This window comes from Eleutherodactylus coqui, chromosome 10, assembly GCF_035609145.1.
Source record: "Eleutherodactylus coqui strain aEleCoq1 chromosome 10, aEleCoq1.hap1, whole genome shotgun sequence".
Classification (NCBI taxonomy): domain Eukaryota; kingdom Metazoa; phylum Chordata; class Amphibia; order Anura; family Eleutherodactylidae; genus Eleutherodactylus; species Eleutherodactylus coqui.
In genome coordinates, this window is record NC_089846.1 from 4,336,284 (window position 1) to 4,355,601 (window position 19,318).

The following is a 19,318-nucleotide window of genomic DNA, read 5'->3' on the forward strand; positions in this document are numbered from 1 at the left end:
CAGAACACAGACCCCCGTCACCACACAGAGCCCGTGCCACCGCACAGAACACAGACCCCCGTCACCACACAGAGCCCGCGCCACCGCACAGAACACAGACCCCCGTCACCGCACAGAGCCCGCGCCCCCGCACAGAACACAGACCCCCGTCACCGCACAGAGCCCGCGCCACCGCACAGAACACAGACCCCCGTCACCACACAGAGCCCGTGCCACCGCACAGAACACGGACCCCCATGACCGCACAGAACACGGAACCCCATTACCGCACAGAGCCTGCGCCACCGCACCGAACCTGGACCCCCGTCACCACACAGTACACGGACTTCCGTCATCGCACAAAACACGGACTCCCGTCACCACAGAGAACATGGACCCTGCGTCACCGCACAGAGCCCGCACCCCGTCACCACACAGAGCCACCGCACAGAACACGGACCCCCGTCACCGCACAGAACACGGACCCCCGTCACCACACAGAGCCCATGCCACCACACAGAACACGGACCCCCATGACCGCACAGAACACGGAACCCCATTACCGCACAGAGCCCGCGCCACCGCACCGAACCTGGACCCCCGTCACCACACAGTACACGGACTTCCGTCATCGCACAAAACACGGACCAGTGTCACCGCACAGAACACGGAGCCTCGTCACCACAGAGAACATGGACCCCGCGTCACCGCACAGAGCCCGCACCCCCGTCACCACACAGAGCCCGCGCCACCGCATAGAACACGGACCCCCATGACCGCACAGAGCCTGCGCCACCGCACCGAACCTGGACCCCCGTCACCACACAGTACACGGACTTCCGTCATCGCACAGAACACGGACTCCCGTCACCACACAGAACACGGAGCCTCGTCACCACAGAGAACATGGACCCTGCGTCACCGCACAGAGCCCGCACCCCCGTCACCACACAGAGCCCGCGCCACCGCACAGAACACGGACCCCCGTCACCGCACAGAACACGGACCCCCACCACCGCACAGAACACGGGTCACCGCACAGAACCTGTCCCCCCTTCACCGCACAGAACACAGACCCGTGTTACCACACAGAACACGGATCCCGCATCACCGCACAGAGCCCACGTCACCGCACAGAACACGGACCCCCGTTATCGCACAGAGTACAGACCCCGTTTCGCCACACAGAACACGGACTCCCGTCACCACACAGAGCCCGCGTCACCGCACAGAATATGGACCCTGCGCCAACCCACAGAAGACGGACACCGTATCACCGCACAGAACCTGGACCCCCGTGACCTCACAGTCCCGCACCACCGCACAGAACACGGACCTCCATCACCGCACAGAACTCGGAGCTTGCGCCACCGCACAGAACATGGGCCCTCGTCACCTCAATGAACACGGGTCCCGCATCACCGCACAGAGAACGGCCCCTCGTCACCGCACATAGCACGGATCCCGCGTGACCGCCCAGAACATGGGCCCCTGTCACCGCAATGAACAGGGGTCCCGCATCACCGCACGGCCCCTCGTCACCGCACAGCTGCACATTCTAGTGCGAGATTCAGGGCTTATTCACAAAGGCGAGAATCCCGTGTACGTTTTGTCCGCTGCGAGACGCTGGAATATGAAGTGCGTCTTCTGAAGGGACTTGTTCACATGAGGGACGCTTCCCCTCGCAGCACGCTGTATCTTTTGGCGCTCGTAGACCGTGAGATGGGATGTTCCTCACTAAACGATCAGTGGGAAACACGAACGTCTGCCGCCGGGAACGATGTGAGGGGTTTGTGAATAGAAAACCACTTCCCATCAGCATGGCATCGCACAGAGCCTGCGTCACCAGACATCAGCATGGCATCGCACAGAGCCGGCGTCACCAGACATCAGCATGGCATCGCACAGAGCCTGCGTCACCAGACATCAGCATGGCATCGCACAGAGCCTGCGTCACCAGACATCAGCATGGCATCGCACAGAGCCTGCGTCACCAGACATCAGCATGGCATCGCACAGAGCCTGCGACACCAGACATCAGCATGGCATCGCACAGAGCCTGCGACACCAGACATCAGCATGGCATCGCACAGAGCCTGCATCACCAGACATCAGCATGGCATCGCACAGAGCCTGCGACACCAGACATCAGCATGGCATCGCACAGAGCCTGTGACACCAGACATCAGCATGGCATCGCACAGAGCCTGCATCACCAGACATCAGCATGGCATCGCACAGAGCCTGCGTCACCAGACATCAGCATGGCATCGCACAGAGCCTGCGTCACCAGACATCAGCATGGCATCGCACACAGCCTGCGTCACCAGACATCAGCATGGCATCGCACAGAGCCTGCGTCACCAGACATCAGCATGGCATCGCACAGAGCCTGCGTCACCAGACATCAGCATGGCATCGCACAGAGCCTGCGTCACCAGACATCAGCATGGCATCGCACGCTGGCAGCTTCTCCGACCAATATGGCGCCGCCCCTGCGAATGTAGCCTCACACAAAGGTAAGACTTGCTGCGGTTCTTCCACCGCGGCGCATCGCTTCAATAGAGAAAAGTCGCAACATGTAGGTCCGCATGTCGTGCGTTTTTGTGCATAACTCGCTTATGGATGCCGCCCGTGTCCTTTAGGCTCAAACACCGACCGCAAAAAGTGACAGAACGAAACCAATGAGTTTCGTGCGAGAAAAGATAAGACCCGCCCCTCATTGCGGCTTTTCTTCTCTCGTGCGCAAAAATAGTGCGGAGTCAGCAGTTTAAAAAAAAAAAACTCCACTGGTTCATGCGCAAATAAGCCTCATTGCATATCCGAGGGCTGCAGTCTCCTTCCCTGCAGTGACCCCTAGTGGCAGCACATGTAATCTGCATGCAGCGTACGGACGGGTTCACATGGGGTGGGACTACAGTGACCCCTAGTGGCAGCACATGTAATCTGCATGCAGCGTACGGACAGGTTCACTCGGGGTGGGACTACAGTGACCCCTAGTGGCAGCACATGTAGTCTGCATACAGCGTACAGACATGTTCACACGGGGTAGGCCTACAGTGACCCCTAGTGGCAGCACATGTAATCTACATGCAGCGTACACATGGGGTCACATGGGGTGGGACTACAGTGACCCCTAGTGGCAGCACATGTGATCTGCATACAGCATACGGATGGATTCACACGGGGTGGGACTACAGTGACCCCTAGTGGCAGCATATGTAATCTGCATGCAGCGTACAGACGGGTTCACATGGGGTGGGACTACAGTGACCCCTAGTGGCAGCACATGTAATCTGCATGCAGCGTACGGACAGGTTCACTCGGGGTGGGACTACAGTGACCCCTAGTGGCAGCACATGTAGTCTGCATACAGCGTACAGACATGTTCACACGGGGTAGGCCTACAGTGACCCCTAGTGGCAGCACATGTAATCTACATGCAGCGTACACATGGGTTCACATGGGGTGGGACTACAGTGACCCCTAGTGGCAGCACATGTGATCTGCATACAGCATACGCATGGATTCACACGGGGTGGGACTACAGTGACCCCTAGTGGCAGCATATGTAATCTGCATGCAGCGTACAGACGGGTTCACATGGGGTGGGACTACAGTGACCCCTAGTGGCAGCACATGTAATCTGCATGCAGCATACGGATGGGTTCACATGGGGTGGGACCTACAGTGGCCCTTGTGGCAGCACATGTAATCTGCATGCAGCGTACAGACGGGTTCACACGGAGTGGGACTACAGTGGCCCCTAGTAGCAGCACATGTAATCTGCATGCAGCATACGAATGGGTTCACACGGGGTGGGACCTGCAGTGACTCCTAGTGGCAGCACATGTAATCTGCATGCAGAGTATGGACTGGTTCACACGGGGTGGGACTACAGTGACCCCTCGTGGCAGCACATGTAATATGCATGCAGTTTGCGGACGGGTTCACATGGGGTGGGACTACAGTGACCCCTAGTGGCAGCACACGTAATCTGCATGCAGTGTATGGACGGGTTCACACGGGGAGGGACTACATTGACCCCTAGTGGCAGCACATGTAATCTGCATGCAGTGTACGGACGGGTTTACACGGGATAGGCCTACAGTGACCCCTAGTGGCAGCACATGTAATTTGCATGCAGCATACGGACAGGTTCACACGGGGTGGGACTACAGTGACCCCTAGTGGCAGCACATGTAATCTGCATGCAGCGTACGGATGGGTTCACACGGGGTGGGACCTGCAGTGACTCCTAGTGGCAGCACATGTAATCTGCATGCAGCATACGGAGGGGTTCACACGGGGTGGGACTACAGTGACCCCTAGTGGCAGCACATGTAATCTGCATGCAGCGTACGGACAGGTTCACACGGGGTGGGACTACAGTGACCCCTAGTGGCAGCACATGTAATCTGCATGCAGCGTACGGACGGGTTCACACGGGGTGGGACTACAGTGACCCCTAGTGGCAGCACATGTAATCTGCATGCAGTATACGGACAGGTTCACGCGGGGTGGGACTACAGTGACCCCTAGTGGCAGCACATGTAATCTGCATGCAGCGTACGGACGGGTTCACACGGGGTGGGACTACAGTGACCCCTAGTGGCAGCACATGTAATCTGCATGCAGCGTACGGACAGGTTCACGCGGGGTGGGACCACAGTGACCCCTAGTGGCAGCACATGTAATCTGCATGCAGTTTACGGACGGGTTCACACGGGGTGGGACTACAGTGACCCCTAGTGGCAGCACATGTAATCTGCATGCAGCGTACGGACGGGTTCACACGGGGTGGGACTACAGTGACCCCTAGTGGCAGCACATGTAATCTGCATGCAGCGTACGGACAGGTTCACACGGGGTGGGAATACAGTGACCCCTAGTGGCAGTACATGTAATCTGCATGCAGAGTACGGACGGGTTTACACGGGGTGGGACTACAGTGACCCCTAGTGGCAGCACATGTAATCTGCATGCAGCTTACGGACGGGTTCACACAGGGTGGATTTGCTGCAGAATTTGATGTCATTTTTAATGCAGATTTTGGTGCAGAATTCACCGCCTCACAAGAGGCGAATACTGCAGCATAAATGGCGAAAAAATTGACATGATACGGATTTAAATTCCGCGCCACATATCAATTTTGGCACGGGTTCTGTGTGGATTTTTTCCATAGCTTGTGGGTAAGATTTTCAAAATCTCATCTACTTTGCTGCTTCTGTAAATGTAAGGTGACCAGACATCCTGATTTAGGCAGGACAGTCCTGCTTTGGGAATATGTGTCCCATTTTCCGCCGGGACCCCCACGGGACAGGCCTTTGTCTCGCTTTCAGGACTTCTGGTCACCATTTTAGTGATTACCAGCCGGGGTGCAGCAGCTCCCCTGCCAGTAATCACTCTGCAGCTCCGCTGGCCAGATGCACACACTGCAGTCTCCTTCCCTGCAGTGACCCCTAGTGGCAGCACATGTAATCTGCATGCAGCGTACGGACGGGTTCACATGGGGTGGGACTACAGGCTCTTCAATCTACTCTCCCCTCACCTCTCCACTTTGGTTCTGCAAAACAGGAGAGGTGAGGAGGCGCTGCTGCGGACACCCACACTTCCACCTGCCAGCAGCAGCGCTGAGCGGAGTGTCTGCGCCTGAGGCATAACTTTAACCCCTTGGGCCCCGGTACAAAACCTGTAACAGCAGTCAAAATCTGTGCCATTGGTGCAGATTTTGACAAAAAATCAGTTGCAGATACGCAGCGGCGCTCCCCTCACCTCCTTTGACGGTTTCCTGCTGTCAGCGCTCCCTGGCTTCCAATTCCTAGCAGCCAAGTCAGGTGCGGCGGCGCTGGTCAGGTGATGCTGGCCAGGAGCGGCCACTACAGGCCGCTGGGAACCAGAAGCTGGGGAGCGCTGACAGCGGGAAGCCATCAGAGGAGGTGAGGAGGAGCGCCGCATAATATGACATCAGCTGCGGGCACTAATGGGGCGGATTGTGACTGTTTTCTGGGTGCAGAAATGCTGCAGAATTTGCTTCCTGTCTTTTTTTGAAGCGGCCTGTACTTTTTATAACGACAGGTAAAACCATACCTTATGATAAGCCCCGCCCCTGGCCACACCCCTCTGTCTCACCCCTGACCACGCCCCTTTGTCCTGCTTTGACCCCGGGAAGATCTGGTCACCTTAGTAAATGGCACAGATTTTCCGTGCAGGGTTCGCATGGAGAACGGACGGTTTTCTTCCCGTCTGCGATCTTTTCACTCATGCGATGTTGAGAGAACATGAAGTCATGGCTGTTCTGTCTGCGACGTGCGATTTTTGTCTGGCAACCCATTGACTCTTTGTGATTACATGGTGGGGGACCGATGACATCACCGAGGGAGCGTTCTCTGTCTTTGAACCCTTTACATGCCATTAACATGTGATCAGCATTGACAGTGGCATGTAACAGGTTAACAGCGGGGATCAATGTTCTCACCGATCCCCGCTGTTGCAGTTGGAGGCCGGCAGTCAGTCACACGTGGGCTCAGCTTCTACGCCTGCGCCTTCCATAGGATGTAAGTTTATACCCCTCCCCAGCCAAGACCTAAGCTTACGTCCCGGGGTGGGAAGGCGTGAAGTGTATACAAGAGGAGCGCAGCAGCCGCTCAGCCTGCACACAAAACTCCAAACCTTCGGGGTCAAATAAAACAGCAGGAAGACGCAGCGGCAGGAGAATATATTGTTCTTTATGCCATCAGTGGCGCGGTTGCCATGCCCTCCGTGTTCATCATCAGGACACAAGTGGGCCGCGCCGGTCGGACTATAAGTCTTCGCCTATTGTTTCCAGTGAGCAGGTAAAGGATCCACGTCCTGGATAGGCTCCGCCCACTCCCATGTGACCCCTCAGGTAGGGGATGTGATGGTACAATAGGAGTCTTTTCTGGCGCTGCGGCTCGGTTTCGCCCCCTTATGGTTTTATGGGGCTGCAGCGAGTGAAACCATCAGCAAATCACTGATCCAAGAGGCTTAGCGCAATATACTGCTGAGGGCGGCGATTGGTTGTGCTGGTCATGTGACAATACGGACAAACTATCGCTGCAGACCAGTAAACACAATGCGTCGGTGCCGTAACCGAAGGGGAAGACGAATTTATCACATTTCACCCCCGAGGACAAACGTAAAACATTCATTAGGATAAAACCGATCACAAAGAGCAGAAGAAGAAGTCGTGGAGAAGCCGCAGCGACACGATAATAACCAGAAGGGGGAGAAGGGCATTCACCGGGTCACCGGGAACAATAGGCTGGAAGCCACAACGACAGCGCCCCCTACCATCACCTCAGCACCACAGCGCCCCCTATCATCACCTCAGCACCACAGCGCCCCCTATCATCACCTCAGTACAACAGCGCCCCCTACCATCACCACAGTACCCCAGTGCCCCCTACCATCACCTCAGTACCACAGCGCCCTCTATCATCACCTCAGTACCACAGCGCCCCCTATCATTACCTCAGTACCCCAGCGCCCCCTACCATCACCTCAGTACCACAGCGCCCCCTATCATCACCTCAGTACCCCAGTGCCCTCTATCATAACCTCAGTACCACAGCGTCCCCTACCATCACCTCAGTACCCCAGCGCCCCCTACCATCACCTCAGTACCACAGCGCCCCCTATCATCACCTCAGTACCCCAGTGCCCCCTATCATTACCTCAGTACCCCAGCGCCCCCTACCATCACCTCAGTACCACAGCGCCCCCTATCATCACCTCAGTACCCCAGCGCCCCCTATCATAACCTCAGTACCACAGCGCCCTCTATCATCACCTCAGTACCACAGCGCCCCCTATCATTACCTCAGTACCCCAGCGCCCCCTACCATCACCTCAGTACCACAGCGCCCCCTATCATCACCACAGTACCCCAGTGCCCTCCATCATAACCTAAGTACCACAGCGTCCCCTACCATCACCTCAGTACTACAGCGCCCCCTATCATTACCTCAGTATCACAGCGCCCCCTATCATCACCTCAGTACCCCAGCGCCCCCTATCATCACCTCAGTACCCCAGTGCCCTCTATCATAACCTAAGTACCACAGCGCCCCCTATAATTACCTCAGTACTACAGCGCCCCCTATCATTACCTCAGTATCACAGCGCCCCCTATCATCACCTCAGTACCCCAGTGCCCTCTATCATAACCTAAGTACCACAGCGCCCCCTATCATTACATCAGTACCACAGCACCCCCTATAATTACCTCAGTACAACAGCGCCCCCTACCATCACCTCAGTACCACAGCGTCCTCTATCATCACCTCAGTACCACAGCACCCCCTATAATTACCTCAGTACAACAGCGCCCCCTATCAATACCTCAGTACCACAGCGCCCCCTATCATTACCTCAGTACCACAGCGCCCTCTATCATCACCTCAGTACCACAGCGCCCTCTATCATCACCTCAGTACCACAGCATCCCCTACCATCACCTCAGTACCACAGCGCCCCCTATAATTACCTCAGTACCACAGCGTCCCCTACCATTACCTCGGTACCACAGTGCCCCCTATCATTACCTTAGTACCACAGCGCCCCCTATAATTACCCCAATACCACAGCGCCCTCTATCATCACTTCAGTACCACAGCGCCCTCTATCATGACCTCAGTACCACAGCGCCCCCTATAATTACCTCAGTACCACAGCGTCCCCTACCATTACCTCGGTACCACAGTGCCCCCTATCATTACCCCAATACCACAGTGCCCCCTATCATTACCTTAGTACTGCACAGCGGTCTCGGGATCCGGTCCCACATAGTGCCAACCCCATTGCTCAGGTGCCCCTTTGAAGATGAGCTGACCATGAAGGTCCTGGATGGTTGAACCAAGTCCATACTTAGCCCCATTCGCGCGGACATATTTGCGCAGTATTACCCGCAATACGGTGAACATAAACCCCACTGATTTGTATCGGGGTCTTCAGACGGGCATTGTGCAGCGCCTGCAGCATGTCTGATCTTGGTCAGTATTAGGGACTGGGATGGCGTCCGAAGTCAATGGGATCCTTTAAATGTGCAGTGAATGTGCGCTCAGCGTGCGTCCGAACGGCGTATTTAACTGGGCGCAAAGAATACGCTCCAAAATCCGCCTCTGTGGGCTCTTGGTTTTAAGACATGCATACGCATAAAAAAGCGTTCAAACCTGGCGACGCTTATTGTGATGCGGGGTTTGAGGTCCCAATGATTGCAGAGCCAAAATCTGATGTGGAAACAAAAATGTGACGTCTCTGTGATGCTTTTTTCCCGCAACGTGGATTTTAAATAAACCCTCATATGGCGGCCGGGAAGGGTCCCCATCACAAGTCCGCGGGACGCGGGACGCTCGTGGTAAGCAGATGTGGGCGCATATTATGAACGAGTCCTAAGTCAATTCTTTTCAATGGGACAGTAAACACTCCGCACGGCGAATGATGCGCACGCCAGTGTGTAGCAGAGCCCCCCGTTGAAAGCACTTGCCGATCCCCTAACGTGGCTGAAAGCTGCACCGTCGGATCACAACCTTTACAGCCGTGATGCGCGGGTACCTGACACGTTCACAAGCGCGATATTGGGCTGAGTTTCACGGCCTGACCTTGCGCTCTCCATGTGTAGGTAGCCTGAGGGTCTGTTACATTGTATCCAGCAGCACAAGTCTCTTTCCTGCCCTGATAGTTTGCTACAATGTATCAGTCTGGAGGCTCCGCTCCATCTCTGCTAATCCCTTGGAGGAGGCGGGGCCTTCAGGACGCCGTGGAATACTTCAGCCTAAATGTGGAAGTTTTCATCAAATTGTCAGCGCTATTCTGCCATTTTCAATTCCACATCAAATCCACACATTCGGCATTTTGCTTTGGCTTTTCCGTACGGCAAAATATTCAGCAGCGTCCTGCGGAACATTCTGTCCATCCCATGTGAACGCGCCCTAAGTCTGCGCTGGCAGTCCGGTTTTATCACAATTCGGGTGACGACCCACGGGCGTTTGCGAATTTGCTGCGATTTTTTTTTCCAGGTTTCTATGGGACTTTCTAATGTTAAAAACGCATTGCGGCAAAAGCGTTATATTTACCGCGAAATCGCGGCTTTAACATTAACGAGTCCCATAGACGCCTGGAGAAAGAAAACACTGCGAATTTCGCAGTGAAAAAGAGCTGCAGTGGGCGGTCCCCCTTCCAGGGTGTTTCTGCGACATTTTTGATGCGCTTGTTAATTGCATATCTAAAACGCTGATTGGGAGCCGCATTCCTTTTAACGTGAAACACCGCGGTTGTGCGGTGCGGTTTTCAGCCAATTAGCTGCCACATTTGGCAGATCTACTTAGACCGTGCGCCCGTCCACCAGCGACAAATGTAATAAGGACACAAGCTCTTAATACGTTTGTTCCATCCAGCGGCGCCTCCGGGCATCAGATGAAGAGTCTGCGTCCGTCACCGGCTGGAGTCGCTTCTTGATATAATCTACTAAGGGTGCGGCGCACATGGTAGAGAAGTCACAGTTTTTGGCACCTGCCCCGAAATTGCAGCTTTTCGCTGCCAGAATTTTGGCGCAAATGTAGTGCACAGAACTGCAGGATGGATGGACGCCTCTGGTGAGTGAACGCAGCTCTAGAAGACCCCAAGTCAAGATGGCACCTGTAACCGCACCCCTGCATCAGGGAGGCCCCCTTGGAACCAGCAGTAAGAGCGACCGACGACTCTGTCAATAATTAACCCTCGAGGTCATAAGGCCCGTGACATTGGACTGGGAAATGTGACGTATTGATTGTGGGGTTTTTTCAGTGTTTTAAGAAATGCGCCGACCCGGGAAGGGTTAATGTGTAAAATAATGTATAGCGAGTTTAAAGTTTTATGCCGATTGACCTTCGCCTTTGCCTGCCATTTATTTCCATGGCATACGAGCAACCTGCAGGTTACATCAGTACTTAGATGTCAAGGTCACCACTGACCGTGGCATCTAAGAGGTTAAATGGCCAGGAACCGTTATCTCCAATCCCATGCCCTGCAGCAGCTGTAATAGACAACTGACACATCCGATGGCGCAGGCTCAGTACTTGGACAGCGACTGACGTTAACTGTCCCATGCCAGGGAGAGATATATATATACACACCACATGTGGCCAAAGGGTTACCTGCTCAAATGGAAGCCAGTAGAAAACAGGTGCATTAAGGCTGGGGTCACACAGGGCGGTTTTGCCGCGGATTGCCATTGCATATCCGCACTGCGGCAAAACCGCTGCGTTTGCAGTGCAATGCAGCACAAATGAGATTTGCCAAAAAGCTGTTCTCACAGGACGGATTTTTTCCGCACAGCCGCAGTGCGGAAATGCAACTGCGGCGCGGTTTTAAAAGATGCAGCATGTTCATTCTTAGGTCGTTTCCGCAGCGGTTTTTTGTCCATAGACCTCTATGGACGCAGCCAAAACCGCACCAAATACGCGACAAATACGCGACAAAAGTAAAAAACCGCTTGCGGATTTTTCCGCACGAAAATCCGCAGCAAAATCCGCAAGCCAAAATTTCACCTTTGAAGCGGTTTTGGCGCAGAAGCAGTTCTGCTGCGTCAAAACCGCAACGGAAAAACCGCAGCAAAACCGCAACAAATCCGCCCTGTGTGACCCTAGCCTAAGAGCGTCGGCAGGGATCAGCTAAGGGAAGATTGGCAGGAATGTGCCCTGTTGGGGGGCATCATGTCATACTGCCTTGGCCAGGGTACTTAGATGCAGAACTAAGAAACCTAGCTACCATTCTGCCTGGAACGATCAATCAATTAACCAGTTGTGACCGGCTGCATTCACAGTTTCGGGAGGGATCGTCTCCTGGTGATGCTACCTGCCTGGAGTAGAAGTGGAAGGGTCCAGTGGGACCCCTGATCAGTCCAGGCCGGCACCCACACCAGGCAAAACCGTGGCTGATACCAGCGACCAGTGCCAAGGCAAGTGTGATAAAGGCAGGTGCCCTCTGTTATTCTGTTGTCTGAGGGCCCACATATACCGCGCACCAGCCCTGCCCCAGTTGGATGCTGTTTGTGGGCACATATATCATACTTAACAGGTTGTCCAGTTGAAAACAGTAGATTTGAGAGGGTCTGCCACCTGGGACCCCGGCAGATCAGCTCTTTACCAGGTTGAAGTGTTTGTGCACTTCACTGAATTTTGCAGGAAGCAGACAGCTCTGTTCTTACTGCAGTGGTCAGGCTTGGTATTACAAGCCATTCACTTCAATGGAAAATTTGTCTGTAGTACCAAGCCTGGGCACTACAGTGAGATTGGAGCTGTCTGCTTCCTGCAGAAATCGGCTTAGTGCACAAGCTCATCGGCCCAGAGAATATCTGTTCAGAGGGGGTCCTGTGTGATGAACCCCTGCCAATCTACTATTGATGGCTTATCTTTCGGATAAACTATGAATAGTTTACAACTGGACAACCCCTTTAACCCCAGCCGGAGGTATTGGTGAGCATTCGATTTCTCTTTATTTTAACCCTTTACATTTTTTTTATTGTCCCAGAAAAGGCCTTTAATTCCATTTTAATTCCATGGAACGGAGAGACGGAAAGCCTGAACGGAGGAAGAACGCTCGTGTGAATGAGCCCTACTAGGTGGTATGACGCTAAAGCCGCCGCAGCACAGTCACTGTGTAAGACGCTCCGCGGTTACACTATCTGCCGCCTCAGGCGCTCACCGAGGAAAATTGGCACAATGTATTTTTCCAACGTGGATCTGCCACAATAATCTGTGGTGGAAATCCGAAGACGCGCCTCAGAGTTCTGCTGCCGATAGACATGCGGGTCTATCAGGAATTGACGTGCCTCGCCCCAGCCTGAGGTGGCTGATGACAGAGAAGACTAGCTTGCCTTCAGACTGGAGCTACTCCTGTTTACCGGGTGCCTTCAGCGTTGCGCGGCTGTGATTTCTGTTCTGTCTTATTGGTTGGCACCTGTAGGCTCTCATGCCCGTCAGCTGTACAGCTTGGCAAGGGGAGACTATAAGGAGGAGCGAGGAGGGTAGACCTTAAAAGTACACGGGGAGGGACCTCTCCTCCCAGCTAGAACAGTCCTACACAACCTCCAGCCAGCAGCGAGACCACATAGCTGTGCTGCACAGCAGGGCGAGGGCCGTCTACACAGTAAGTTACCCCCGACTTATCTGCCCGCTCCCCCTCTCTCATCTAGCCTTATGCAATCCCCCAATATACGTCTCTTATTGCTCCCTGTAGAAGCTGGACTGATCCCTATTGCCCTCGGCAGAGTACACTGTGCCTTTTTAAAGGGGTTCTCCAGAGTTATTAAAACACAGCTGCTGTCTTGCAAACACAGCGCCACCCTTGTCTGTGAGTTGTATCTGGTATTGCAGCTCAGGTCCCATTCACTTGTCTAGAGCTGAGCTGCAATACCTCACACAACCCTACGGACAAGGGTGGCTCTGGGTTTGGAAGACGTTTTTCGTAGTCATGTTTTTCTAATCCTGGAACACCCCTTTAAGTCAGCTTATACCCTCTCTATGGTCTAACAGGAACTGACTACCCTGGCACGGTGGAGTGGGGTTCTACTTTTTGCTAGAAGGGTCCCCTGGCAATAAGCTGATCACAGGATGTTCTGCAGCTGAGATCCCCAGCAATCAATTGTACCTAACAAGTGTTCAGCTCCCCTGCAGCACCCCCACAGGTGAACTGAGGCATTACATACTGTTCATTGGAACCAGTGGGCTCTCTGTGTGATGCATGGATGGGCTGGGTCCTCCAGAGTGAGAGATGCAGGTTGTCTGTTGGGATTCCTGCATAGCCAATGTAGGTGTATGGATGTCAGCTCTGCAGCACCATAATTCTGCTCCCAAAGTAATGATAATAGGAGGATATTGGGGAACTGTATTTTTAAAGGGGACATGACAGACGAATTCTCTAGCTTATGTGTGACTGGACAGTAATGTGGTATTTCAGGTGTTTCTGGTACTGCAGAAGCTCCTCTCTTGGGGCCACCTGATGACTGTCTGCAGGAGCATCATACCCCAATCTTCCCGCAGGCGTCCCGTCTGACCAGATCCCTGCCTGTCCTTATGGCGGAGTCACATCCCGCCGGTGATTAACGCGCCTTCCATTGCCGCATGCAGGGCTGGGATTTATGTGATCATGCAGTTCTACTAAAAAGAGGCCTTGAAATGACATTTTAATCTCCCAGCTACTTTTAAAGGGGAAGAAGCCCATTACACAAGAGCCGCAGAGCGGAGGAGGCGGGACAGGGTGCAAGAGCATGCTTGGCGTTGTAGTTCCACAGGTTGTCTTATACTGAACGTTTGCTGTTGTAACTTCCAACACAGATGGAAAAGGAGGAGGATGAGGAGACGAGCCGGGAGGTGACAGTAGTCGCTGGCACAGAGCACAACGGAGAACCAGAGCCAGACACAACAGGCTGTATATGGAAGATGCGGCGGATCCTGACAGATGCCGTCCTCCAGGAGATGCAAAAGATCATCACATTAGCCGGACCGGCGGTAACGACCCAAACAAAACCCACATAATATAGAAAGACCCGATCATAATGCCGTATGTACAGCTATATACTCAGAGCGCTGGCGACATCACGCGGGGTGTGTACATCATGCCATAAGACACTACTAGGCGGCATTCATCATGTACAAACCAAGTACTAGGGAAGCAACATCACTGCAATATACAGCCAGCTCAATAATTCATCTACATAGGGGTAGTATTATAGCAGTTATATTCTTGTACATAGGGGGCAGTATTATAGTAGTTATATTATTGTACATAGGGGCAGTATTATAGCAGTTATATTATTGTACATAGGGGGCAGTATTATACAATTTATATTATTGTACATAGGAGGCGGTATTATAGCAGTTATATTATTGTACATGGGGGGCAGTATTATAGCAGTTATATTATTGTACATGGGGGGCAGTATTATAGCAGTTATATTCTTGTACATAGGAGCAGTATTATAGCAGTTATATTATTGTACATAGGGGGCAGTATTATAGCAGTTATATTATTGTACATGGGGGGCAGTATTATAGCAGTTATATTATTGTACATAGGGGGCAGTATTATAGTAGTTATATTCTTGTACATAGGGGGCAGTATTATAGTAGTTATACTCTTGTACATAGGAGGCGGTATTATAGCAGTTATATTATTGTACATGGGGGGCAGTATTATACAATTTATATTATTGTACATAGGGGGCAGTATTATAGCAGTTATATTATTGTACATGGGGGGCAGTATTATAGCAGTTATATTATTGTACATAGGGGGCAGTATTATAGCAGTTATATTATTGTACATGGGGGGCAGTATTATACAATTTATATTATTGTACATAGGGGGCAGTATTATAGCAGTTATATTATTGTACATGGGGGGCAGTATTATAGCAGTTATATTATTGTACATAGGGGGCAGTATTATAGCAGTTATATTATTGTACATAGGGGGCAGTATTATAGTAGTTATATTATTGTACATAGGGGGCAGTATTATAGCAGTTATATTATTGTACATAGGGGGCAGTATTATATAATTTATATTATTGTACATAGGGGGCAGTATTATAGCAGTTATATTATTGTACATGGGGGGCAGTATTATAGTAGTTATATTATTGTACATAGGGGGCAGTATTATAGCAGTTATATTATTGTACATAGGGGGCAGTATTATAGTAGTTATATTCTTGTACATAGGGGGCAGTATTATAGTAGTTATATTCTTGTACATAGGAGCAGTATTATAGTAGTTATATTCTTGTCCATAGGAGCAGTATTATAGTAGGTATATTCTTGTACATAGGAGGCAGTATTATAGTAGTTATATTCTTGTACATAGGGGGCAGTATTATAGTAGGTATATTCTTGTACATAGGAGGCAGTATTATAGTAGTTATATTCTTGTACATAGGGAGCAGTATTATAGTAGTAATATTCTTGTACATAGGAGGCAGTATTATAGTAGTTATATTCTTGTACATAAGGGGCAGTATTATAGTAGTTATATTCTTGTACATAGGGGGCAGTATTATAGTAGTTATATTCTTGTACATAGGAGGCAGTATTATAGTAGTTGTATTCTTGTACATAGGGGGCAGTATTATAGTAGTTATATTCTTGTACATAGGAGGCAGTATTATAGTAGTTATATTCTTGTACATAAGGGGCAGTATTATAGTAGTTATATTCTTGAACATAGGGGGCAGTATTATAGTAGTTATAGTCTTGTACATAAGGGGCAGTATTATAGTAGTTATATTCTTGTACATAGGGGGCAGTATTATAGTAGTTATATTGTTGTACATAGGGGGCAGTATTATAGTAGTTATATTCTTGTACATAGGGGGCAGTATTATAGTAGTTATATTCTTGTACATAGGAGGCAGTATTATAGTAGTTATATTCTTATACATAGGAGGCAGTATTATAGTAGTTATATTCTTGTACATAGGAGGCAGTATTATAGTAGTTATATTCTTGTACATAGGGGGCAGTATTATAGTAGTTATATTCTTGTACATAGGGGCCAGTATTATAGTAGTTATATTCTTGTATATAGGGGCCAGTATTATAGTAGTTATATTCTTGTACATAGGAGGCAGTATTATAGTAGTTATATTCTTGTACATAGGAGGCAGTATTATAGTAGTTATATTCTTGTACATAGGGGGCAGTATTATAGCAGTTATATTCTTATACATAGGAGGCAGTATTATAGTAGTTATATTCTTGTACATAGGAGGCAGTATTATAGTAGTTATATTCTTGTACACAGGGGGCAGTATTATGGTAGTTATATTCTTGTACATAAGAGCAGTATTATAGTAGTTATATTCTTGTACATAGGAGGCAGTATTATAGTAGTTATATTTTTGTACATAGGGGGCAGTATTATAGTAGTTATATTCTTGTACATAGGAGGCAGTACTATAGTAGTTATATTCTTGTACATAGGAGGCAGTATTATAGTAGTTATATTTTTGTACATAGGGGGCAGTATTATGGTAGTTATATTCTTGTACATAGGGGGGCAGTATTATAGTAGTTATATTCTTGTATATAGGAGCAGTATTATAGTAGTTATATTCTTGTACATAGGGGGCAGTATTATAGTAGTTATATTCTTGTACATAGGGGCAGTATTATAGTAGTTATATTCTTGTACATAGGGGGGCAGTATTATAGTAGTTATATTCTTGTATATAGGAGCAGTATTATAGTAGTTATATTCTTGTACATAGGGGGCAGTATTATAGTAGTTATATTCTTGTACATAGGGGCAGTATTATAGTAGTTATATTCTTGTACATAGGGGGCAGTATTATAGTAGTTATATTCTTGTATATAGGAGGCAGTATTATAGTAGTTATATTCTTGTACATAGGGGGGCAGTATTATAGTAGTTATATTCTTGTACATAGGGGGGCAGTATTATAGTAGTTATATTCTTGTATATAGGAGCAGTATTATAGTAGTTATATTCTTGTACATAGGAGGCAGTATTATAGTAGTTATATTCTTGTACATAGGGGGCAGTGTTATAGTAGTTATATTCTTGTACATAGGAGGCAGTATTATAGTAGTTATATCCTTGTACATAGGGGGCAGTATTATAGTAGTTATATTCTTGTACATAGAGGGCAGTATTATAGTAGTTATATTCCTGTACATAGGGGGCAGTATTATAGTAGTTATATTCTTGTACATAGGAGGCAGTATTATAGTAGTTATATTCTTGTACATAGAGGGCAGTATTATAGTAGTTATATTCTTGTACATAGGAGGCAGTATTATAGTAGTTATATTTTTGTACATAGGGGGCAGTATTATGGTAGTTATATTCTTGTACATAGGAGCAGTATTATAGTAGTTATATTCTTGTACATAGGGGGCAGTATTATAGTAGTTATATTCTTGTACATATGGGGGCAGTATTATAGTAGTTATATTCTTGTACATATGGGGGCAGTATTATAGTAGATATATTCTTGTACATAGGAGCAGTATTATAGTAGTTATATTCTTGTACATAGGGGGCAGTATTATAGTAGTTATATTCTTGTACATATGAGCAGTATTATAGTAGTTATATTCTTGTACATAGGAGCAGTATTATAGTAGTTATATACTTGTACATAGGAGGCAGTATTGTAGTAGTTATATTTTTGTACATAGGGGGCAGTATTATGGTAGTTATATTCTTGTACATAGGAGCAGTATTAAAGTAGTTATATTCTTGTACATAGGGAGCAGTATTAAAGTAGTTATATTCTTGTACATAGGGGGCAGTATTATAGTAGTTATATTCCTGTACAAATGGGGGCAGTATTATAGTAGTTATATTCTTGTACATATGGGGGCAGTATTATAGTAGTTATATTCTTGTACATAGGAGCAGTATTATAGTAGTTATATTCTTGTACATAGGGGGCAGTATTATAGTAGTTATATTCTTGTACATAGGAGGCAGTATTATAGTAGTTATATTCTTGTACATAGGAGCAGTATTATAGTAGTTATATTCTTGTATATAGGAGCAGTATTATAGTAGTTATATTCTTGTACATAGGAGCAGTATTATAGTAGTTATATACTTGTACATAGGAGGCAGTATTGTAGTAGTTATATTTTTGTACATAGGGGGCAGTATTATGGTAGTTATATTCTTGTACATAGGGGGCAGTATTATAGTAGTTATATTCTTGTACTTATGGGGGCAGTATTATAGTAGTTATATTCTTGTACATAGGAGCAGTATTATAGTAGTTATATTCTTGTACATAGGGGACAGTATTATAGTAGTTATATTCTTGTACATAGGGGGCAGTATTATAGTAGTTATATTCTTGTACATAGGAGCAGTATTATAGTAGTTATATTCTTGTACATAGGGGGCAGTATTATAGTAGTTATATTCTTGTACATAGGAGCAGTATTATAGTAGTTATATTCTTGTACATAGGGGGCAGTATTATAGTAGTTATATTCTTGTACATAGGGAGCAGTATTATAGTAGTTATATTCTTGTACATAGGGGGCAGTATTATAGTAGTTATATTCTTGTACATAGGAGGCAGTATTATAGTAGTTATATTCTTGTACATAGGAGCAGTATTATAGTAGTTATATTCTTGTATATAGGAGCAGTATTATAGTAGTTATATTCTTGAACATAGGAGCAGTATTATAGTAGTTATATACTTGTACATAGGAGGCAGTATTGTAGTAGTTATATTCTTGCACACAGGGGGCAGTATTATAGTAGTTATATTCTTGTATATAGGGGCAGTATTATAGTAGTTATATTCTTG

General features: G+C 48.7%; 1 protein-coding gene across 3 annotated transcripts in view; it reads left to right on the top strand.

Moving 5' to 3' along the window:
• The first annotated feature begins 12,702 nt into the window (after positions 1-12,702).
• The window catches only part of LOC136579934 (multidrug and toxin extrusion protein 1-like), a 30,076-nt gene continuing 23,460 nt past the window's right edge, over positions 12,703-19,318 (top strand). The window contains exons 1-3 of one of the 3 annotated variants that reach the window (XM_066580038.1): positions 12,703-13,128; positions 13,515-13,666; positions 14,316-14,489. In XM_066580038.1, coding sequence (XP_066436135.1) covers positions 14,316-14,489 — 174 coding nt within the window. In that variant the 5' untranslated portion in view covers positions 12,703-13,128; positions 13,515-13,666. Of the gene's footprint in view, positions 13,129-13,514; positions 13,667-14,315; positions 14,490-14,522; positions 14,542-19,318 lie in introns of those variants that run through there. The other 2 variants (XM_066580036.1, XM_066580039.1) reach the window with 2 other exon arrangements.